Below are 22237 nucleotides of genomic sequence, written 5' to 3'. Positions count from 1 at the left end.
AGAAATGATACAGGAATTGCTTTGCATGTGTATTGAACATGATAGTAACGAACTTAAGATACAGAGACAACAGTTGGCATTGAACTTTTGGTGAATGTAACAGTCTTTCGACAAACGCACCAATATTTCCTTTGCTCACTCTTCTACCGATGGCTTCAAAACGTCGTGTCCCCAGTTCTTCCGCGACTGGTACCTTGTGCTGCTTGGGCTACTCTTAGAATGTTCATCATCTGCAAGATGAGGCTTGCAATAAGAGACAACATATCACATGTGACTTGACGTTCGAATCTTGTATTCCTGAGGCTTCTGGTAGGATTTTACTCGAGTATCCTAACAATCTTCCGACCACTGCATCGCTTATTATGAGACCCGGATTCCAAGCCAAGCGTGTGATTGCAATGTAGATGCAAAGCACAGACTTGCCTTTTACGACCAATCACTCCCCAGGCCCAGATTGTCTGGCCCATTCAAACAACTGCCCCTACTTCTCCTCCATCCAACCACAAATTTCAGCTGCAGTCATGTTGACTGGCTCGTTGAACTCGCCACCGCTTTGTTAATCCCTGCACAGGTTCAAATGCGGGGGCTCCACATTATGACGGGTTTGCTGTTGTTCACCATCGTCCCTTCGATCGAGAAAAGTCTACCCCGCTTATTGAGATTCAAGATTGGGTTAACTCAAAGAAGTAGCAAGATCCTAGATTCTGTTGATGGCAGCGTGCTGTAGACCTGACGTCACCGCTCATTGGTTGCCTCCACATAAGCTTCGGTAAGCTTTCCAAGCTTTGCCTTCCGTATCCTCGCAGATGCTGGGCCGCCGGCACGTTCTTTCGACTCATGTACCCAAAGTTCGAGAAAACCCGGAACTGCAGGGTACCCCGTGTTATTTCTCAGGTGGGCGGGGAAATGGCCCGTGCCAATCTATTTCGGGAAAACATATAATTAACTATTAGTTGCTGCAAATTAGAAGCCACCGCGGACTATTATTGATTTTCGCAAGTTTGCTCCAATAAGCCCACGGAGAGGCCGAGGTGAAATTCTGAGATGGAAAATGTCTACCAAGATCCCTGTACATGCCAAGACCGGTCTCGATAACTAGCTGAGTTTTGAGAGGTCGCGTTGATCATTCATGGCAGTGATCGGCGACTATGAATCCTGGTCATGAATTTGAGCTGACCCCGGACAAACGAGTCTCCCAGGGCTCTGCTGATTCTGCGGGTCCCCGCTCCATAATACCCCTTGGGACCCCCTCACGAGAGAATGACCCTTAACTTCATTGAATCGCCGCGCGGGGAGATCATAGCAAAGAGTTTGAAATTCGTTGGGGAACCCCTGCAGTCCCCCCTTGTCCATCCTACTATTTAGCCCCAGAGATCTCCCTTTGGAAGCGGCCTTGTGTGCTCTCAATCGCCAAAGATTTACCAGGTTATCTTGAGCACCATTTTTATCTTTCTCTCGAAGGTGAAACACTGCTGCAAAATGACCTTTGACGCCTTGTCCCCTGAGGAGGTCCTCTTGGCGGTTTCTAATGCTGGTGTCAAAAAAGGTAATATGAGACTGGACAAGGTATTCTTGAGCTCCACGTCCGCCGGCTGTTTACTTGCTTTTGCCTGTGGAACTTCTTTGAGCACCGATGCATCCCCTTGGTATCAAGATAATGCGCCGGGTTTGATTCGGACTATTAGTGCTTTGGTATTCCCCTATGGGTTGTGCATGATTATTTTGACGGGTGCAGACCTTTGCACCGGCACTTTCATGGTACGTCAAAGCCGGTCCAGATGGAATGAAACGTGCTATGGATGGTCTGTTGACGCTCTGAGTTTCCGAGCAGTACACCACAGTAGCAGCTCTCCAGAGACAACTTCCCTGGTGGAAGATGTTGATCCACTGGGCAGTGACATTTTGGGGTAACTTGGCCGGGTCGCTTTTTGTGGCGATTCTTATCTTTGGATGTGAGTACCTTACCGCCTTCTGTGGCGAAAACACTTGAATCCGAAGCTTACTGTGAGTGTCAAGATGGTGATGTTTTTGGTGCAGACCCATATAAATCAGCAGTCATTACGTTTGCCACAAAAAAGCAGGTCACTCCAGACTTCCACATGATTCTGCTGCGTGGAATCGGATGCAATTGGCTAGTGTGCCTCGCCTGTTTTTTTGGTGCACAGGGGCGTAGTCTTGCGTCCAAGATCATGGGTATCTGGCTTCCAATTTTTGCTTTCGTATCTGTTGGATTTGATCACGTTGTTGCCAACATGACGTTCATTCCATTGGGTATCTGGGTCGGAGCACCGGATATAACTGTTGGTCTTTACATCTGGAAGGGCATTATCCCGACGTTGATTGGAAACATTCTTGGCGGGGCTATTTTCTGCGGTGAGTTCACATCTTCTTCCAGTATCTGAATTACTCGACTTAATGAATGACAGGGACATACTATTGGTACATGTACCTTCTCAATTTTGATGACCTAGCAATTGCAGGCAACAAAAAGACCGACGATCCAGTGGGGCAAACCAGAGTTTCCAAAGAGAAGAATGACATCGAGGCTTCTGCGGAAAGCTCTCACCAAGTAACAGCTGTTGGCCCAAGCCATTAAAGCGATACAATAGACAGTTGGCTGCATTTGAATATTGATCTACCGGCCTTTTGTATTTTGGTACACACAACATTAATATGCCTAATGTAATTCGATTGATGGCCAAGCCCTTGATTTCTACAGTTGTTTTTCGTAAATTTTGTGAGTTGTAATTGTCAACAGGTACAAGTTGACACTTCCATTATCATGGAAACTTGATCGGATGATCTCCTCGGGGGGCAAGATGAGATTTCGAGCGATTCTTTTTCATGATAATCCTATGGTGTTCATCAACATCTACTCTTCGAGCCAACCATGTCATACTGTCTTGCCGGCCTACGAACTCCTGCCGCATCGGAGCTCCACTTTCATCGGAAAGTGAGTAAAACTGTCTTGTCTTAAAGTATTTATTAGAAGGAGACAATCTTGGCTGAAATCAACATTCCACAATGAATGTACCTCCTGTGTGGGCTGTGAATAGATATAACCGAAGTCGTCAACATTGCTCTACAAGATCTCGAAAAACCCCTACAGGTTCCTCGGCACTTGTGATAATCTTGCTTTCTACTTCTATCATCATGCCATACATCACATGTGCATGATTTATCCTATATCCTTCTTCGCGGGTAGATGGCGCGAGTGACGGCAACAATCACTGGCCAGTCCGTTGGACTGCCGGGCCTAGCGCTACCCGAAATTAGCAATCGACAGCAGAAGCAGAACTGGGGTTATAGAGTTGGTGTTCTCACCATTTAAGACTTCAATCGGAAGTACTCCTATACGAATAAGAAGACTCCTATACGAATCAGAAGGTATGGTACTAAGTTTAAGTCTTCTTCCAAGCATTCGGACGTTCCGTGAATGGCTACCGATGGGGTAGTTCAAGAGTGGGCAACCTGCGCCTACTTCGTCGCAGTTAGCCCTCATTCAGAATTTTGTCTCTTCAATCATTCATCATTTTGGACTCTCTACCCTCGTGTTCTTTTCAGGATTAGCTATCTACGTCTTCGTAGTCGAAAGGCATGCAATGCATCACTTAGCACACCATCTTGCGTGATTCTGGCAGAATCGGAGTTCTCGCCGATTTGCCGACGACCCGAACCCGAACACCACCACCAGCTGGGGAAAGCTGGACAAACACGACTTTCATCCCAGGCCAATTGCCGACCGCCCGGGGGACTGCGCTTGCTCGATGCGACCGGCCGAGGCGGGGACACGCGAACACCGGGTTGACTCCCGTGCAACGAAGCATATATTAAGACGATGATCGCATCTAAACAGCGGTTCATATTCAATATTCCAATTCTTGGAATTCATCAAGAACCATATACACAGTACTCTTCAAGCTTCACTGTTTCTCAGCATGACTACAGCCGTGGAGACTGCTACTTCGCAAGGTCTGGCCTTGAGCGGGGCCGACACCGACAAATTTCCAGACGGCTTGAAGACTTCTGGACAGCATCCCCCAGTGTATTCTTGGGTCCGTCCATATGCAGACTTCCCAAAAGTACATACAGGCCCTACCGTCTGGAAAGCCGAAGATTATCGCAACAGTCCCGAGCTATGGACACACCGATTCAGCGATAATGAAATCCAAGAAATAAGCGCGGCCGCAGATGAATTTATCGAGATGGAAATACCGTTGACTGGTATCTCAAAGGTGAAACCCCTCTTCCTAAATTGTCATCTTGCTTCCACTAACCTCTTGCACAGACCAATTTCGCACTTCCAAATCTCTCGCGACGTCTGGAGGAGCTGCGGAAAGACTTGATCGACGGCAAAGGATTCTACCTTTTTAAGGGTATCCCAGCCCAGCAGTGGAGTCTCCAAAAGTGTGCGACTGCATACATGGGTCTTGGCACTTACCTTGGATACTTTGTGAGCCAAAATGGCCGTGGACACGTTCTTGGTCATGTTAAGGATCTGGGAGAAGACCCGACCAAGACTGACCGAGTTCGCATTTACCGCACCAATGCTCGGTAAGTTATGTAGCCCATCATAGAAAATTCGGATGGTTGAGACTGACAACTTTCTCAGTCAATATTTCCACACTGATGGGTCCGATATCGTGGGACTTCTATGCGTCGCCAAATCCATGTCTGGTGGCGAATCAGACATTGCATCAACACACCAGGTCTTCAACGTTTTGCAAGAAAGACACCCCGATGTTGTCCAGACACTCGTTGAGCCCAACTGGTACTTTGATCGCAAGGGTGAGACATCAGAGGGCGAGGAACAGTGGATTCGGGGCAGTATCTTCTACCTCGAGAACGAGCGTGCCGAGAATCCCCGAGTCTATGCGAGATTCGACCCCATGAATGTGACTTCCCTGGCACGATTCAACTCTGGCCCAAACGCTCAGATCCCCCCTCTATCTGAGAAGCAAAAGTACGCAATGGAGGTGTTCGAGAAGACCTGCGCGGAGCTTTCACTTCATATGATCCTGGCGCCAGGCGACATCCAGTTCGTCAGCAACTCGCATGTCTTCCACGCGCGAACTGCGTACACCGATCACCCCGCAGGTGCCGTCGATGAGAATGGTAACCCTGCCCGTCGTCGACACTTGATGCGCCTGTGGCTCTCTGCGCCTGAATCCGAATCTGGCTGGAAGCTTCCCTATCATGATACCCTAGAAAAGAAGCGAGGAGGTATTCAGGTCAATGATCAGCCACCTCATTGTCCTTTGGATGCGGAGTAAATATTGTATAATGAATATAATTCATGTTATTATGTGACGTCAACTATTCCTTACAAATGCCACAAGTCGTGGACTTGTGATGAACGAAGCCTTTCGTTTCAGCCGCGCTGGTAAAGTAGGCCGCTAGGGGCCTAAGAATTGTCTAGGTACTTTTCGAGAGGACCCCTTAGGAGACGTGATCAACTAATTGGTCCAGAACTACATATGAATCTTCTAATTTTTAGCAGACGAGTTACACATGTGGACATTGAATTAAGGGAAGTCCCCCTATGGCTATGATTCCCAAAGGAATACATGCCCAAGTACGTTCACGATTCAACAGACTTTTCATGACCAAATCAAGATAGCAGCATCCAATTTCCGGTATAGATGCAATTGGATCAACTTTGCTGTGGGAATGGGAAGACGGGCAGCCATGGTTCAGCCTGTGTTGTAGGATAACCTCCTGCCCACGGCAATAAGCCGGCCGTTGCAATCCCAGATCCGACGGCAGTATCTGCCGGTTGCCAAGCCCATCCAAGATCAGACATAAATAATGTTTGGAGTTCCTCTAGGCTTGCTTGACTTGATTCATGCTCGTTTTGAGCCGCAGTGGCCGTCTGTACATAATCGATACGATCAATGGGTGACAGATTGGCATCTGCACTAGAACAAGGTCTTGCGCTATTTGGAGCGGATGACGTGTTGGCTTTTTCTGGGGCATGCCTCTCTGGAATAGACTTGCGCGCCATGCGGAAGATGGACAAAGGGTTAAGAACGTAGTCAGGTGCACTTTGTATGGGGGTTCCTGGTACACTTTCACTGCTGTGGAAATCCAGGTTAGTAGTTCTCCAGTTCTTGAAAATTAAAACCTGCTGACCTTGGATCTTCTCCTTCAATGGACTGGTATGGGTCATCGGGTATGCTATTTGGTGCGATGACCTCGGAACCAATTCCCGAACGATCGAGCATGGTCTCTGCCGCAGAACACTTTCAAGAATAGAAGACGCAGTTAGCCACCCATTATAGAAGTAATTTCGAGACAAAAGGGATTCACCAAAGTATTTGCAATGCCGTTCAGGTTTCCCATAACGCCCAGGGCATGGATATTGCTTTGTAAGAGGGGAAGTGTCTCCATTATGATACTCTTAGTATCTTCCAAGCTGGGATCCAGAATCTGCGTGAGATGATATACCATGATCCGACAACTATCATATGTAATTGTTGGGAGCCATGAATCGGCTAACATTCGGGTTCCATGCCGGGCTGCCTCTCCGATAATCGTTGCCAGAGTTCTCGCGGCATCAAACAGAACCTGCTGTAGATGATGAAGGAATACCTGATGCTCTGGTGGGAAATCGAAGGCAGCCCGAAGTTTGTAAAGGGCAGGAGCACCCAGTCGGTACAGATCGCATATCGTTTGGTAGTGGGCACAGTGTAATACACAGAGCGCACCAAGCTGGGATGAATCTTTCCTTATATAAATGGCACTAGGGGTGAATTGTAAGCTGGCTGGCAGAGACTCGTACCATGCGCGGCAGTCTTTGTCCAGAATCGCAAATTCGGAGCTGGGATCCCATGGAACCATCGCATCATCAAGATGCTTAATGTATCTGAACTCAACGTTATCTCAAATTCACTCAGCCCGATTATGCGGTAGAGTTCATACCTTAGAACTCGCTTCCGAATAGAGATATGTCTGATGAAGTAGGCCATTATGCCCATGTTTGGTAGCAGGGTCGCTGTATCAAACTCGCCAGGGATAAACTTCAGCCAATTACCAGGCTGAAGTGTTTCTGTGAAGCACGGTATTTGCTGCGTGAAGTTTCTCTCATTGCAGGGAAGCTGGATCTTCATATCATTTTCATGAACGAGCGTGAGTTGATCCACTCCGCTACCCACGAGAGAATCCATTACATAGCAACTCCACATCAGTCGCCTCCTTGACTCTTTTGCTGTAGTAGAAGGGCCATATTCGTTGTTTTGACAAAGGAGATCCGTATTGTACTCAAGGTTAATTTGCAATGCCTGGGCCATGCGTGTGATGAGTCCGCTGAGCATAAAAGCATTTGCAAAATTTCCCATCCGGACTGCATAGTCGTGAAGCAGAACAGATGCCTAATCTCATGTGAGCAATCAGAGATTTAGGATATATGGGAGGTGTGGGATTCACCATCAAATTTTCATTCGTGACCATGTCTAAAGTCTCGAGAATCAGCCGCTGAGCGACCTTGGCCCACTCACTCCCGGCCGATAGCACGGATTTTGATGGAAGCGGAGAGATAGTCTCACTGTACGCTAGTGCGTAGAATCTACAGGTGTTCCCATTAGCATCTTGGTGATCTCTGCGTTGACTTTAATAGAGGTTAGCGCTTACTGGCCACCAAGCGCACAGATAATGTGCAGCAGAGCATTGTTGTGAGAGCTTTTCGAAATCTCTTTATCCAGTTTCTGCAAGAATGATGGTCTATGAATAAAGGCAAAACATCGCAATGGATGAATGTTGTTAAAGTACTCCTCAACCAGAAGACCGATTTTCCACGGGGTTGGAAGGTGTCGTGCATTCAACCTGCAATGATTCTTAATGAACTTATCCATCAAAGTTATTGTATTTCACATACCATTTAAGGGCCGAATTTTGGACCTCATTTGTATCTTCTGTAAGTGACTGCCGAGGTGAGAAACATGCAGGTTGTGATGCATGGCACTGCTCCGTAGACTGCATCGAAACTGGGTCAGGATGAATGCTAGGAGATTGAGAATCAAAAGCGGGGGTGAAAAGCGAAGTTTGGCTATCTTTTGTAGTCCCCTCGACGCGTTGGATCCAGTTAGGCTGAGAGGATTCGGAGTAAACACAGCTCAGGCCCTTGTCTTGACATCGTTGGCACACGGGTCGCTCCCCGGAGCACTTTGTCTTGGATGCTCGACATGCTGTGCAAGAGCGATATGTTCTTTTTCGTTTTGAGCTCTCGCCCCGAGATTTTGCAATCTCTTGAATTTGAGGGGAGGTGGAATAACCTGAACACACCAAGCGAAGGCGGGCGCAGTTTCCACATTCTCCGGGTCGTTCATCACACTTGACCTAAAGGGCTCGGTTAGACCAACATGGAAATGGGTTATTTGTGCTCTCACTTTGCGGGCACGACATGTGCGACAGCCTGGGAAGTATTAATGATAACCGATGCCGAAGTAGGTAGAGGCCCACTCACCGAATCGCGACCGAGATGCTTTCGGAGTGCTTGAAGTCATGTCGCCTTAACATCGCGATACTTCCGAGATACTTGAACACGAAGCAATCTGAAGAGTGAGGGGATTCGGGTCATCGGAACCTGCGCGGGTCGTCGGTTCTCATGGTGACATCCTCGTGTTCAATGACGGAATTGCAGAAGCGGAGAATGCGGGGCGATCACCATTGCCAAGGACTCATGTGCTTCATGTTCATCTCGAAGCTCAACTCGTGAAACCGCCTTGCTCGAATTATCGAGCCTTGAAATTCCCGCCGAAGATCGACTTTGTCTAATTGTGACCTTCGAGCAACTTTCATACCGTTCTCAACAGATCGTCGTCCGATGCAGTCCAGGGGGAACTTTGAAAGGAAACCGGGCTCGCAAAGCGAGACTAGAGGACGCGTAGGCAAGCTATAGAATTTTTCTCCTTTTAAAATTGCCTCTGTCCTGTGCTCTAAGCCTCGTGTTCTTTTACTTCCTATCCTTCTCCCCCTTGCTACTTGGGCTCGGAGGTAATCGAGGATGAAGAGTTTGACGTCCATCTGACCCACGACACTGCGATACCTAATCCCCCACATGCGCTGCTCAAGGAAATCTTGTGTTTGAAACGTATTGTCCAGGAAAAATTTTTCACACTGATACCGAGACCTTAACCTCCGACACCGGTCTGGCCGCATGCAATATTTTAAATCAGGCGAATTCTTGTTTCACACTGGCTCCTGTAGCATCGGGGGAGTCGGTTTCGTGTATTATTTTGTGTGTCATGTTTAATTTCCTTAGGAACAAGTTTTGAATCGGACTCAAAGCTAGCCAGAAGTTACATTGCCCGATTCCTCTCCGTCAAGCTCTACCTTTTCATTTGCCTTTGGTTCGAATGTACCATATGCTTGATTGATTTCAGGCTATTTGTTACCAGAGGTCATCAAAGTTTATATCTACTAGTTCCGCCGTGGCTTTGCTGCGAGGATAGAATTCATTTTACCTCGCTGAAGTAAAAGCCCCAATGGGTCGCCCGAATGACATCCCCTCGACTCAGACTGTCATCCTCCAAGATGAAGGCGGTATTCTTCAGATTACCCAGAACTCCCCTATTCCAGAACTTAGTCCTCATCAAATGCTCGTACGTACCACATCTGTTGCTCTGAATCCCTGTGATTTCAAGATGCCTCTAAGATTCCCAACGCAGGGTCTCTGGGATGGGTGCGACTTTGCCGGGACAGTTGTGGCACTGGGAAACGAAGCAGTTTCTCAGGGGCGATTTTGCCTTGGAGATCGAGTTTTCGGTGCTGTGCAAGGCTCAAACCAATCGGATCCTCAGTCTGGAGCCTACTGTGAATATCTTAGAGCTGAGCCGGATTTTACTTTCCATGTACCAGAAGGGATCTCACTCACGATAGCGCCAGCTCTGTCATGCACGGGCATTGCCACTCTCGGAGTTGCCTTATTTTGGTCCCTTCAGCTTCCGGGGAAATTGGACGAGCCTTCCATCATTACTGAAGATGTTTTAGTCTACGGAGGTAGCAGCACAATTGGCCTCATTGCCATTCAAATGCTGAAGCTGTAAGTGATTACGCATGGTGATGCCGACGACTCAAAACTAAATCGAAATCTCTCAGTTGTGGTCATCGAGTAATCACAACCTGTTCACCTCATAATTTCGAATTAGTAAAGTCTTACGGTGCTGATCTCGTTTTCGACTACAAATCGCCTACCTGCGCGCAAGAGATCCGGACAGCTACCAAAAATGCACTCCGCTATGTCCTCGATCCTTTTGCAGAGTCAAAAACAGTGCGACTATGCCAAGATGCTATTGGCAGGACCGGTGGAAGATATTGCGCACTGGAACAGTACACAGAGGAGCTGATCTCTCGAAAGACGGTCAAACACGAGTTGGTAATGGGAGGTGCTATTGCTGGCAAGGGCGTGAATCTACCTGAGCCTTATGGTATTCCACCCAGACCAGAGATTGCGGTGTGGGCACGTCCCTGGTATCGCATGCTGCAAACGTTGATCGATACGGGCAAACTCAGACCATGCCCCCAGGTATTCATCCCTGGGCGTTTTGATGGAATCTTGAAGGGCCTCGAGATGCTTAAGAAAGGAGATGTGTCGGGTAAGAAGTTGATTGTCTCTCTTGAACAAAGTGCATAATTTGTATCTTCTTTTTGTGGTATTCTTGCAGGGAACTCTCACTTCAATCCATCTATTCTATGAACCTAGAAGTAAATGTATTTCAACCACAGTAAGAGGTTTCTTTTATCCTCATTCTTTCGGCTTTACTTGAGATTCTCCTTTTCCTAGTAGTCAAATACGTACGAGACATCATAGGTAGTGGGATACATACTTGTCTTTTCCCGGATAATCGAGGATGAAATAATGTTCATGTTACGTTCTGAACTGACTGAACTTTCTCTCACGGAAAGGATCCGAAAGAAGGATTAGAATGATAACGCACTACTAATGGCTAAACCTGATAGTCGTAAACCATTCTGGCCTCCACCCTCTCCTTGTCATTCCAGGTGGAAACATTTCGGGTGAGATACCGCTTCTCATTAACAAGCTCAAATGCCCAAACAACTTGAGCTTCCCATCCTTTGTCTGGATTGTCAGCAGATTCGTTAATAACGATCTTCGACGGGTTTGCTTTCTCCAGTCTCTGGCGTAGAGTCTCGTTGCTGATGTTCGCTACATTGATATATTGCAGTCTCATGTTGACATCACCAAAAATAGGAAGCGAAAATTCTTGAGGCTTTCCGTCCAGATGGTACGTTCCCATGCTATCAAATGAACCAGGTCTGACGGTCTGCTTTATGTGAAGAGTTATAACTGCACCGGCCGGAGAGTCAAGGCCAGAATCGTTGACAGTAAACTCAGCAGTTGTTCCATCTGGCAAGGAACTTGCCTGTTTTATTTCCAAAGACAGATTGGCATACTTGAGAGCCTTTCTAACGAGCCACGGCGCTCCTTGCTTTACCATGACCTTAGCATTTTAGCAGTATAATATCGATGATATTGTCTCCATACCAGTTCAAATATCTTGTCGGGGTCATCCGACAGTTTCCTATTCTGTTTATCTCGTCAATTCAATATGTCCAATGTCACGGGTGGACACTATATACCAGATTCCAGGTGCCTACCAAATTGGTCGCACCTTTAAAGATAGGAGCTGCCATAACTTCTCGCGTCGCGTCAACCTCTTGTAAATCTTGACTTCTGGTGCTGTGAAATTTTCATTTGAGATGTGGAGCCAGGGAAGGGCGTCCCTTAAATACAAACTGCCCTCTCCCGGGGTATACTAGGCGCTCGCAATAATGCTGTGCAAAATCGGACTCGGCCTCGGCCTCGGATTATGCAGGGGGTCAGGTTTAACCCCTATCATGCGCATCGGGATCAGCAGTTTGTTTCAGCTACCCGTAAATTTGAAAGTATTGTTCTCTATATTATTTAATTCTAATGCCATCGAGAAATTTGCTTGGGAATGGACATCATTCGTCCTCACTTTGTGTGGAGACACATTTTTCCGGCTGGATAGAATCATATTATTGACATAACGACGATTATATTCGTTTATAGAATAGGATAGCACAAGACAACATCACATGTTGACTGGGTCTTTCAGAAGTTGCCGAAGACAGTTCATTGTTTCCCTCAATGGGATTCCATGTGTGAATTGTTCCTGTGCCATGATATGATCTCGTATATATACCAGTGGACTTTCATCCAAAATGAATCTCATGGTACTTATCTCACCATCTGGCTCTCGTGTGGAACCTTGGGACATTCCGAGAGTTCGTTCAATTTTAACTAGCATGCTGGAGCCAAGCTCAATCAATACCTGGACTTGAACAGTCAAGTTTTCATCCATGTGAAACTGACCAAATCGTAAGTTCGGTAGTAGTAGATACGCAGCAGCATCGGCAGGGGGTATAATAAGAAATAGTTGATAAAGTTGTGTAAACACTGCTCGATACACGCGGACCAGGTGGCAATAAGTTCCGAGCATGCTGAGTGCTGTCGATATATCGCATCTTTGAGGCTCTAGGGCTTTTGCTTGTTCCTGGGATGGTTCCATCATGGAGGAATATCCAGAGTCGTAGGATGATGTTGTTCTTTCGCCATCCTCCACACTGCTCCCCATGATATCTGTAGGTAGGGGCTTCGTATTGTGTTTGATCCTGAGTGCCTCTTGAGATGAATCGAAAAAATTGGTTAAGTTGAAGGAGTCTTCCGCAGCGCCAATGCCCATTTCGAGAATTTCCAAGAATTGGGTTGAGTGGCTGAGCATGCGAAAGATGGGCAGATCTAGTTTCCCAACCGTCGGGCTGGAATCTCCTCTGAGGAGAGACGAAGACCCCATCATTAGAGAGCCAGATTCTAGAAGTTCAAGGTCTTCGATCAAGTCGAGATTCAACTTGAGGAGTCTTTTGCGTACACCGAATGGGCTGATGGACGACCAGTCTGTTGTGGTCAGAATCGGCGGCCCATCCTCCGCCTTCGGTATCGCATTGTTTTCCCACGGAGAATCCCACATCCCATGCATGATGGGATTTGAGGGCTGGTCGGTGAAGCTGAGCGTCCCTGTGGTTGAAGGGGCGCCTCTCTCGGCGATCGGCTCATTTTGAAAACTTAAGGATCCATCCATCATAGCGGCTTGTGGAAATGCCAGTTGATCTGAAAGACGATATTCCGGATCAAACATTACGTCTTCTGTTGAGGGCTGTTCTCAAGATAAATTAACACACGCGTCGATTTTGTTTACTTGCGGTCAAAGAGGACTCACAAAATCGTAAGACCCCACTCTCCAGGGAGTGTAAGGGTTTTTACATGGCTCAGCAGGGAATGACGAAGAAGAAAGAAACGGCATTTGCCCCCCGATGTTCTCCATAGAAGGCAAATCTGCTGTAGATAAAAAGGGAATTAAATCCCGGCTCCTCCAACAGCTGGAATATTGAGTGTCCTGTCTCCGAGATGTCCCAGAAGATGCAAGTGGTTTCCTCACTTTTGAGGCAGTCGATCTATGGAGGGCAGATATCGGCATTCGTTCACTGCTAAGAACTGGATCACACTCCTGGGATAATGCGCCGGAGTCGACTTTTGAAGTTAGGTAATTGTGAGCAGGCTGCCCAACACTTGTCGTACACACAACTTGAGCTTTGAGACACCTTTCACACGACCTACCATTGACTTGGTCACGTTCACAGCGGAGTTTGAATCCACGGCACCGATCGCACGCCGACCTTCGAGACTGTCTATAATTGAAAGCTGAGTGCATGTTGGACTGAAAATATGTTGAGATACTTGATGCTATAGATCGCTGTAAACCACAGTCATAATCCATCGAGGGGCAATATGTATCTCAATATTTTGTTTTCATGAAGCATGGTTCTACACCCAGGAATACCACGCCTGAGAAATGAAATATTCTAATGCGAGCCATCTGTAGACTAGACCAAGCGCCAGCCTGGAATGTATACGGTCGTATTGGAAATAGACGTCCATGGCATTGGGTCATAGAACATGTGTAGAGCTTGAAGTATCAACTGAACTTTCTTCTTATAGCACACCTCCCTGGGCCACGGGCCATTTTTACCAGTCATCATATCAAGCTTTAAGTGACAAAGTAATAACTTGAGACAACGAAGCCTTCAAAGAGGTGTCCATAGATACTGCAGTATGATTTATGCACTCCAATGACTATACCACCAGCTGTGTTAGGCTTCATGCATGGGCTAGATCTCACATTCATTCTACATAAAGTGTAGCAACTAAATGGATCCGTTCGTCACGCCGTAATCTGTGCTAAATTCCTTTTAAGAACCTATGATTTTCCCCTTTCCATCCGTAATAGAATATGCAGCGACTTTTCGAACAGACAACGTCTGCCGAGGCGCCTTTTTGGGTCATTCAGGCGATCTCTTGGGTATGAAACATACATTCATCCCAAGTTCCATGAACCTATGCGAATGGTCCAGGACGATCGACGCATTGTGGGGAGCCCGATTCCTTGGGCCGCTGAAAGCGGATGCTGGGTCGTCCGCCAGGCGACCGGATAATTAAAATCCGAGCTGGGCAGGGATATAACATAAAGCCATTAGCATTAGTGGGGTTGCTTGGTATTGCCGCGTGCTGTTCTCACACCGACACTTCTGTTCCCGACCACCAGCAACGATGTGTTCCATGGCATCGTCCATAAGCTAACACCATGCACAAGGGCGTTCCACCAATGTTACTCAGATAACAGCCTCCTCAGGATCTGTGGCACTCTTCCAACCTATTTTTTAGGGAAAGGAGAGGCACGTCCTTCTGTCCTACACCTCTGCATAGAGCCTGGTCAGCTTGCTCAGGGACGTGTGGTCTTCCCAACGGTCCTTTCATTGGAGAAGGGAAAGATTCTGACTCTGTCGATGTAGCACAGCTCTGTTGATAATCGAGGGGCATTGGTAAAATTCAATCAATTCCAGAGAAATTTGACTGAAGGTATAGTTTGAAGAGGTTGAACTGTGCTGGAACTATGTCAAACAGTAAAATCACTTTTATTCGCATGGTATCTTCGCTAAAAATCGCTCAAAACCGACTTCTATACATGAATACGTAAATATACGGGATTTGACAGCCGTGACCTGAATGTCTCGAGCTCATTTAAATTAAAGGACTGGAGGAGCGACAAACGAGTCGGGAATCCCCTCGAAGACCCAGTTCAGGGAGTCGAAAACTTCAGAGAAGCCAGCTTCGCTAAAGAACGCGCCGCTCTCGTCGAACTGATTGGGTATCATCAATGATGGATCCTCGAGGGAGCTGTCCTGCTGTCGGCCAAGGGGTCCTATTGTCGAAATATCTTGATTCGCCGCAGCGACTGCGGCTGGAAAGGCATGACGTGAGTACTAAAACAGGGGAAACGGTGTATATTGAAGCTTACCTTGCATTTCTTCGATGCTTTTTACTGGTCTGAAACGCTGTCGCCAACGCCAGACGGTGTCGTAGACGTGACTCATGCTCATGCGGCAACGAACTTTGAGTTGTAGACCATCCTCTCCAGCGGGCTCCGGGCCAGTCGCATTCCACATTTGGGCAAGAATATCAGCGAGGCGGATTGGACGATCGTGATCCATGACACTGATCCTGCGAATGGCTGAGATAGCACCGTTGAATAGAAGCTTGCCATGGTTGAAATCGATGTGTCGGCTGAAGCTACTCTTTAATAGTTTCATGAGAGCAAATGCCGCAGAAACGATCATCTGGAGAATGTAATTGGTAGAATGACCGATCAGTTCCCCAGGTGACGTTTCAAGGTCTAGCACCCGCCCTAGGAATGAGGTTGTTGCGATAAAGAGCTTTGTGAGATCATCGCTTCGTGCATTGGAGCCCAGGAACACGAAGTATCGAAAGTGCAACTCTGCAGCGCGAAGATGGATCATGTTGATTGCTTGGATAGTGTTAGTCCAAAGATAGTAAAACTTATTTGACCAGGTCTTACCAGAGATGCCGCGACCAAACTCAACTTCCATCTCTCGTAGCTCCGTTTCAAGAATTTGTACAATAACAAGCTTTTCCGCGCTGATAAACTCCCCCGGTTCAGGCTTGCTGCTATATAAGGCCTTAGTGACACGGTCGCAGAACTTCTCAATGCGCAACCTGATCATCAGATCTTCGGGGAGGCGGTAATCGGCATCTTTCAAGGAGGGAGGCTCAAGAGCCCAATCATATATTGTGCTAGGGGGCTGGCCATACCCGGTGGCAACACTATCCAGGAAGTCAATATCGGCCGATAATGTGATAGACGTTTAAAAGACTCACTTCTGTGCGACAATATTGCAAATCACCCATGTGTGCAAGCGATCCTTGAGTGCCTCTCCTTGAACTTCCATCTGGAATGTAGTGAACTCCTCTGCCTGCACTGGGCGGTGCAGTCCTAGCTGCATGGCGATTTGCATCATGAGACCACTAAGCATGAACGTCGCATCTGTCCGTTGACTCGTTGTTGGAAGAGGCCATGTGCACAGTACACAGAGTGCTTTGACAACTCGGTAGTCCTGTGGAACACTGGTAATTGTTGACCATAAAAGTCGACTGAAAGGTCCGGAAAGGGCACTCAAAAGCCAAGGCTCCGTGGGGGACCTTCGGCTGGCCACACAAATGATCGTCCAGGCCAACAAAGGGCATCGGTGAAGATAGACCTCCGGGGGCTTTGGGGGATTCAAAAGTGGAAGAAAAGGGTGATAGTAATTGAAATATCTTGGCTACGAGTCAGTTTGGGGCAAATGCGAGCGAAGGAGATAACCAGTGCTTACTGTTCAAACAGTCGTGCCACACGGGCTCGCGAGAGAGCGATGTCTTCCAATCTCCATGGAGTGTTCTCCTCCTGGGACAAGATAGATCCATCTCTTTGCATCGTGATTGGAGTTGCAATGGATGCGTGCTGTTCAACAGGCACTGATACCGGCCGGGAGCGCTCAGCGGGAGCTGAGTCGCGCCTCTTGAAAGCCTCCTCTGAGCATTGAGAAAGATCATCACCCACATGAGACTCGGCTCCTTCCTCCTGCTCTGGATTGAATGCTAGGCGGCGGCGGAGATCTTGAATCTCCTTTTCCATCTCCGCATTGCGTCTGTACACAGGGTCAGCAAGGAATCAATGACTCGAAGTTAGGGATAAGACCTTCTCTTAGAAATTCGCTTGAACGATTGTTCAACTTTACAGTCGATCCCCAACCTGCGGCAGCGCGAGCACGCCGCGGCCGGAGTTTGGACAATGTCACATCGAAGCTGTCCGATGAGATTGCATCAGCGTGGCTGTTATGGGACGGGCAAAGGGAACTGGGCGAATTAAAAGTCGATTGGGGCGATGTATGTGGCTCACCTTCTGCTGCTTACACTCGTTGCAGGCCTTCCGGCTACCACCTCGGCGCTTGCCTGTGACCGGCGGAGTCTTCTCCATCTCGCCAGATTCGGGGCTCCTCTGCATAAAATCGAGCTGGGGTAGTCGGGGGGACCGAAAGTCGCTCGGAGGAATCAAGGGTGGCCCATTCGGTGCCAACAGGTGCCGATACTCCAAGTCCATCAGGGTCGGCCGTTCATCCGATATAAAACCCCGAACATCAGCGAGTGCTCTGGGGTGAGAATGTGCCGGAAATCGGAGAAATCGGCATATTCTGAAAGGGGGGAAGTTGGAGAGGGTTGGGCACCGCCGTTGATTGGTTGCCCGCTTCAACGAAACTCGGCGATTGCTGACTCATTCTATGGCCTCAGGCAGTAATGATGATGTATTGCCTCAGGCAACGAACTTACTGAATATGGAAGCCTCAATAAAGCCGTCCGGCTAAGGGATTCTCCGTCTATTGTCCCTACCAGGGCTCGAGTAGTGTTTACAATCTCAACCGGTGTCTTGTCAAACATGAATTTGATTTTTTTTCAGGGTCTTTGATATTATGCGACTCCAGGTTTGAAGTGTTTGGAAACCTTGAAAGCACTTGAGGCTACGAACCTAAGTATCCAATCTGTACCTTAGATATCGCTTTACGCAAAAAGTTATCGGAACACTACAATCAAAGTCCAGCTTGTGGTGAAAACATCACATATTTCCATCGAACTTTCCAACGCTCCCCTGTATCCTTAATCGATTGATGCGGGATGATACTTTGGTCAAGTTTTCTTCACACTCCTCTGACATTGCTAGGTGCCAAACGGGGTTAGTAGATGCCGAGGTCCGAATGCGGGGAAGCCTACCTATGCTGCAATGTTCAGACATAATCTTGAAAATCATTTAAACAAGCACTTGTGTGTAACATGAAACAATATAGGTCTGTCTCACGATCGCCAGAATGAATTTTGATCTACCGCAAGATCTAAAATCCCATCTGCAGTCCATCGACTCCTTCATCAAGTCTACAATTCTTCCTCTGCAGCATTCCAATGATAACGATCGTTTCTTCGACCACCGCCGCGAATATGCTCGAACCGACTGGGAGAAAAATGGGAATCCTCATCCAGAATGGGAAGACTTATTGGGTAAGCACCATGTTCGCAAAAGATCAACGCAAATCTAACATCTCCACAGAGCAGACTCGGCATCTGGCCGATGGAGCAGGCTTCTACCGGTTCGCACTCCCCAAGCAATATGGTGGCCAAGGACATCAAGAGACAAACCTGTGGATGTCTGCGATCAGATTTCACCTGTCATCACATCCCGTCTACGGAGGTGGCCTCGGACTCGCAAATGATCTACAGAATGAACACAGTATCATCGGAAATTTCCCGGATGTTCTTATGATCCATCATTTCGGTAGCGAAGAGCAGCGCCAGACTCTCATTCCTGCGCGTCTTCGTGGAGAGTTTAGAACAACATTCGGTTTAACAGAGCCAGATCATGGCAGCGATGCGACGTTCATGTCTACGGTTGCCCGTCACGAACACGGTGGATATGAAATTACGGGAGCGAAGAAATGGCAGACTGGCGCTCATCATTGCACACACTTCCTTGTATTTGCAAGAACCTCCGGCATCTCGGGGTCTGCCAAAGGAATCACAGCCTTCCTCATCCCTCGTGACACTCCTGGTATCCGGATCGCCAGCTACGAGTGGACACTCAACATGCCTACCGACCACGCGACCGTGGAGTTCAACCATGTTTGGGTGCCCGAATCAGCTATCCTCGGAGCTCTTAATCAAGGACTAGCCATTGCCCAGACATTTGTGCATGAGAACCGTATACGCCAGGCGGCCAGCTCCTGCGGCGCCGCAAAATTCTGTTTGGAACGAAGCATTGAGCGTGCACGCTCACGCAAAATCTGGGGAGAAGGCAGAATGTTGGCCGACAACCAGGCCATTCAGTTCCCAGTTGTCGAATTGATGACTCAAGTAGAGATGCTGCGTCTACTCATTCTGAAGACTAGCTGGGAAATGGACCGTGTTGTAGCCGCATGCAAATCGGCCGAGGTGCAGCAGCCACCGTGGGTTGCTATTGAGCGTGAGCTAAGCGACCAAGTCGCCATGTGCAATTTCTGGGCGAATCGACTCTGTTGCCAGGCTGCGGATCGAGCGATTCAGGTGAGTTCCAGAGTCCGAGCCTACCTCGTCGGTCACTGACTATCTAGATTCATGGCGGCGATGGATACTCTCGCCACTATCCCTTCGAACACATCTATCGCCATTTCCGACGCTACCGTATCACAGAGGGTGCAGAAGAGATACAGATGCGCAAAATTGCCGCCTATATTTTCGGGTTTGTAGGGCCGAAGAAGAAGAAGTTGGAGGCTATGGAAAAGGCTAAAGCCAAGATTTAAACTCGCCCCCGCTTGTTATGGACATGGACCCCTTGCAGCGAATGGGAGGTCTTCGCGATTCAGAAACCCCAGTCCACAGGAAACTCCAAAGCCGCGTCACCTGGGTGGTTTTGGTTTTGGAGTAGGTTGCAAGTCACGTTTCATAACAGCCGGATTCCAAGAGTCGTGCACTCATGGACTTATCACGGAGGAAAAAACTCCGTGCCATCGATTTGCGCATACGGCACGTGACCTTTGCTTGGCGGTACATCTTGCTCTTTGTCTACTGAAGTTGTGGGGGGTAATGATATTAAGTGTAACATGGCGTGTGAATCAAAGCTTCACAATCTATTTAACCATGACATACTCTAGTCAGAATAACTCGCGTTTGTCTTCGTGGGTAATGGTCGTGTTGTCTTTCCTTTCTGGTTCCCTTTACATAAGAAAATTGCCTCCGGGCTTAGAAAAGTGGGCCGACATTTGCTTTAGGAACCCACCGAAGCAAGCGAAAACGGAAATCTGGCGGCCATGTAGGGAAAAAAAAAAAAAGAAAAAAAAAAAATTCGGCTTGGTTTCGGGATCTAAGCTGCCCATCTGATTTTGTTCTTTGCTGGCTCAAAGGTCAAGGTCAAGGTCAAACAACATGGCCTCTGAAGATGTTGCCAAAGTCACCAGCGAACCGCTGAAGGATGAGAAGACTCCACCTGCATACAGCAAACATGCTGCGCAGGATATTAAGCCCAGCGACGCGGAGGAGAATGATAACCCGGCAGCTCCTCCGGGAGAGTTGAAGCGCAAGCTCAAGAGTCGGCACTTGCAGATGATCGCAATTGGTATGCTCTACTTCTTTACTATGACTTGCGCCAGTTAATATACTAATGAGTGATGATAGGTGGAACTATTGGCACAGGTGAGCGACTATCAGCTCGAAAAACAACCGCCAAATCTAACCAGCCTAGGTCTCTTCATTTCCAGTGGAACGGCTATCGCAAACTCCGGTCCAGCAGGCGCCTTGATTGCATACATCTTTGTCGGATCAATTGTCTATTCGGTCATGAGCTCCCTCGGTGAAGTCGCAACCTATATTCCTATTCCCGGCGCCTTTACCTCCTACGCCGCTCGTTTGATCGACCCGAGTCTCGGTTTTTCTATGGGATGGATCTATTGGTTCAATTGGGCTTCGACGTTTGCTGTCGAGTTGACTGCCACGGGAACGATTATTCAATACTGGGACCCGAGCTTGAATATTGCCATCTTCATCGGCGTTTTCTGGGTATTTATTACAGCTTTGAATTTCTTGCCGGTCAACTTCTACGGTGAATTAGAGTTCTGGTTCTCGACTATCAAAGTGGCGACCGTCATCGGCTTCATGATCTTCGCAATCTGTGTCGATGTGGGAGTCGGCGAGCAGGGCTACCTTGGATTCCGGTACTGGCATGAACCTGGAGCCTTCAACACTTACCTTGTTCACCAGCCGGAGTCCGTAGGCAAGTTTGTTGGATTCTGGGCAGTGCTGATCCAGGCCGGTTTCTCATACCAGGGAACCGAGCTTGTGGGTGTGGCAGCGGGTGAGACTGAGAACCCCCAGAAGACTGTTCCTTCGGCAATTCGCAAAACCTTCGTGCGAATTCTGTTATTCTTCGTCTTGACGATCTTTTTTATCGGACTGGTCGTTCCCTACACCAATGACAGACTCACCACTGGACACACCAACGCTTCTTCTTCACCTCTGGTCATTGCGGCAGATCTTGCCGGAGTGAAAATTCTCCCCAGTCTGATCAACGCGGTGCTTCTGACCGTGGTATTGTCTGCCGCAAACTCCAACGTATATAGCGGCAGCCGTATCTTGACCGGATTGGCTCATGAGGGATTCGCGCCTAAGATCTTCGCCCGAACCACCGAGGGTGGTGTGCCATACGTCAGCGTCATATTCACTGCACTATTTGGCCTCTTGGGTTTCATGAACGTGTCGGAAGACGCAGGACAGGTTTTCAACTGGCTGGTGAACTTGTCGAGTGTCGCCGGATTTGTGACTTGGTCCTGCATCAATGCCTCCCATATCGCATTTATGCAGGCACTGGCTGCACGTAAAGTTTCTCGCGATACGCTCCCATACAAGGCCATCCTGCAGCCGTATTTGGCTTGGTACGGTCTTTTCTTCAACGTGCTTATCGCCCTGACGCAGGGATTCACTGCTTTTATTCCCACGTTTAACGTGACAGACTTTTTCTTTGCATATATCTGTCCTATCGTGTTTGCGGTGCTGTACATTGGCCACAAGCTGATCACGCGGTCAAAGATCGTTCGCTCTGCAGAGGCTGATGTTGACACTGGTCGACTTCACTTCGAGAAGGAAACCGGCCCTCCCAAGAAGTGGTACTGGCAGGTATGGGGCTGGGTCACCAAGTAAATTGTTTCTTGGTGTCATTTTTGATGCATAACGTACTGTCACAGCGGGGGCAAGTTTATACTGGGCATTTTCTGCAGCGACCTTTTGCCTATA

At 48.1% G+C, this 22237-nt stretch overlaps 10 protein-coding genes across 10 annotated transcripts; 5 read left to right on the top strand and 5 right to left on the bottom strand.

Moving 5' to 3' along the window:
* Window positions 1–155: 155 nt before the first annotated feature.
* Window positions 156–523, bottom strand: N7443_006191 (uncharacterized protein; the record flags this gene model as incomplete). The annotated part of the gene is made up of 2 exons (XM_056886247.1): window positions 156–306; window positions 486–523. The coding sequence occupies 2 exons, from the start codon at window positions 521–523 to the stop codon at window positions 156–158; spliced, it is 189 nt and encodes a 62-aa protein (XP_056741695.1).
* A 956-nt stretch (window positions 524–1479) lies between these two features.
* Window positions 1480–2596, top strand: N7443_006190 (formate/nitrite transporter family protein; the record flags this gene model as incomplete). Its single annotated transcript, XM_056886246.1, has 4 exons — window positions 1480–1758; window positions 1832–1952; window positions 2017–2373; window positions 2427–2596. 4 exons carry the CDS (start codon window positions 1480–1482, stop codon window positions 2594–2596), a joined length of 927 nt encoding a protein of 308 aa, XP_056741694.1.
* Window positions 2597–3938: 1342 nt separating this feature from the next.
* On the top strand, window positions 3939–5273 carry N7443_006189 (TauD/TfdA family dioxygenase; the record flags this gene model as incomplete). Its single annotated transcript, XM_056886245.1, has 3 exons — window positions 3939–4235; window positions 4289–4554; window positions 4613–5273. The coding sequence occupies 3 exons, from the start codon at window positions 3939–3941 to the stop codon at window positions 5271–5273; spliced, it is 1224 nt and encodes a 407-aa protein (XP_056741693.1).
* Window positions 5274–5653: 380 nt separating this feature from the next.
* On the bottom strand, window positions 5654–7977 carry N7443_006188 (fungal specific transcription factor domain-containing protein; the record flags this gene model as incomplete). The annotated part of the gene is made up of 7 exons (XM_056886244.1): window positions 5654–6077; window positions 6133–6242; window positions 6310–6865; window positions 6922–7370; window positions 7426–7564; window positions 7630–7821; window positions 7874–7977. The coding sequence occupies 7 exons, from the start codon at window positions 7975–7977 to the stop codon at window positions 5654–5656; spliced, it is 1974 nt and encodes a 657-aa protein (XP_056741692.1).
* A 1505-nt stretch (window positions 7978–9482) lies between these two features.
* On the top strand, window positions 9483–10630 carry N7443_006187 (zinc-binding alcohol dehydrogenase family protein; the record flags this gene model as incomplete). Its single annotated transcript, XM_056886243.1, has 2 exons — window positions 9483–10039; window positions 10096–10630. The coding sequence occupies 2 exons, from the start codon at window positions 9483–9485 to the stop codon at window positions 10628–10630; spliced, it is 1092 nt and encodes a 363-aa protein (XP_056741691.1).
* A 313-nt stretch (window positions 10631–10943) lies between these two features.
* N7443_006186 (uncharacterized protein) lies at window positions 10944–11456 on the bottom strand (the record flags this gene model as incomplete). Its single annotated transcript, XM_056886242.1, has 1 exon — window positions 10944–11456. One exon carries the CDS (start codon window positions 11454–11456, stop codon window positions 10944–10946), a length of 513 nt encoding a protein of 170 aa, XP_056741690.1.
* A 618-nt stretch (window positions 11457–12074) lies between these two features.
* N7443_006185 (uncharacterized protein) lies at window positions 12075–13019 on the bottom strand (the record flags this gene model as incomplete). Its single annotated transcript, XM_056886241.1, has 1 exon — window positions 12075–13019. The coding sequence occupies one exon, from the start codon at window positions 13017–13019 to the stop codon at window positions 12075–12077; it is 945 nt and encodes a 314-aa protein (XP_056741689.1).
* A 2104-nt stretch (window positions 13020–15123) lies between these two features.
* N7443_006184 (transcription factor domain-containing protein) lies at window positions 15124–17534 on the bottom strand (the record flags this gene model as incomplete). Its single annotated transcript, XM_056886240.1, has 7 exons — window positions 15124–15338; window positions 15396–15902; window positions 15954–16197; window positions 16300–16711; window positions 16768–17082; window positions 17133–17239; window positions 17334–17534. The coding sequence occupies 7 exons, from the start codon at window positions 17532–17534 to the stop codon at window positions 15124–15126; spliced, it is 2001 nt and encodes a 666-aa protein (XP_056741688.1).
* A 760-nt stretch (window positions 17535–18294) lies between these two features.
* Window positions 18295–19755, top strand: N7443_006183 (acyl-CoA dehydrogenase family protein; the record flags this gene model as incomplete). Its single annotated transcript, XM_056886239.1, has 3 exons — window positions 18295–18481; window positions 18531–19519; window positions 19567–19755. The coding sequence occupies 3 exons, from the start codon at window positions 18295–18297 to the stop codon at window positions 19753–19755; spliced, it is 1365 nt and encodes a 454-aa protein (XP_056741687.1).
* A 622-nt stretch (window positions 19756–20377) lies between these two features.
* On the top strand, window positions 20378–22144 carry N7443_006182 (uncharacterized protein; the record flags this gene model as incomplete). The annotated part of the gene is made up of 3 exons (XM_056886238.1): window positions 20378–20567; window positions 20627–20644; window positions 20694–22144. The coding sequence occupies 3 exons, from the start codon at window positions 20378–20380 to the stop codon at window positions 22142–22144; spliced, it is 1659 nt and encodes a 552-aa protein (XP_056741686.1).
* Window positions 22145–22237: the final 93 nt, after the last annotated feature.

Source organism: Penicillium atrosanguineum (genome assembly GCF_028827265.1).
Source record: "Penicillium atrosanguineum strain IBT 20685 chromosome Unknown utg000004l_segment0_segment0, whole genome shotgun sequence".
Lineage (NCBI taxonomy): Eukaryota > Fungi > Ascomycota > Eurotiomycetes > Eurotiales > Aspergillaceae > Penicillium > Penicillium atrosanguineum.
Note: the sequence above shows the minus strand (reverse complement) of the source record. Positions and strands in the feature narration are given on the sequence as shown.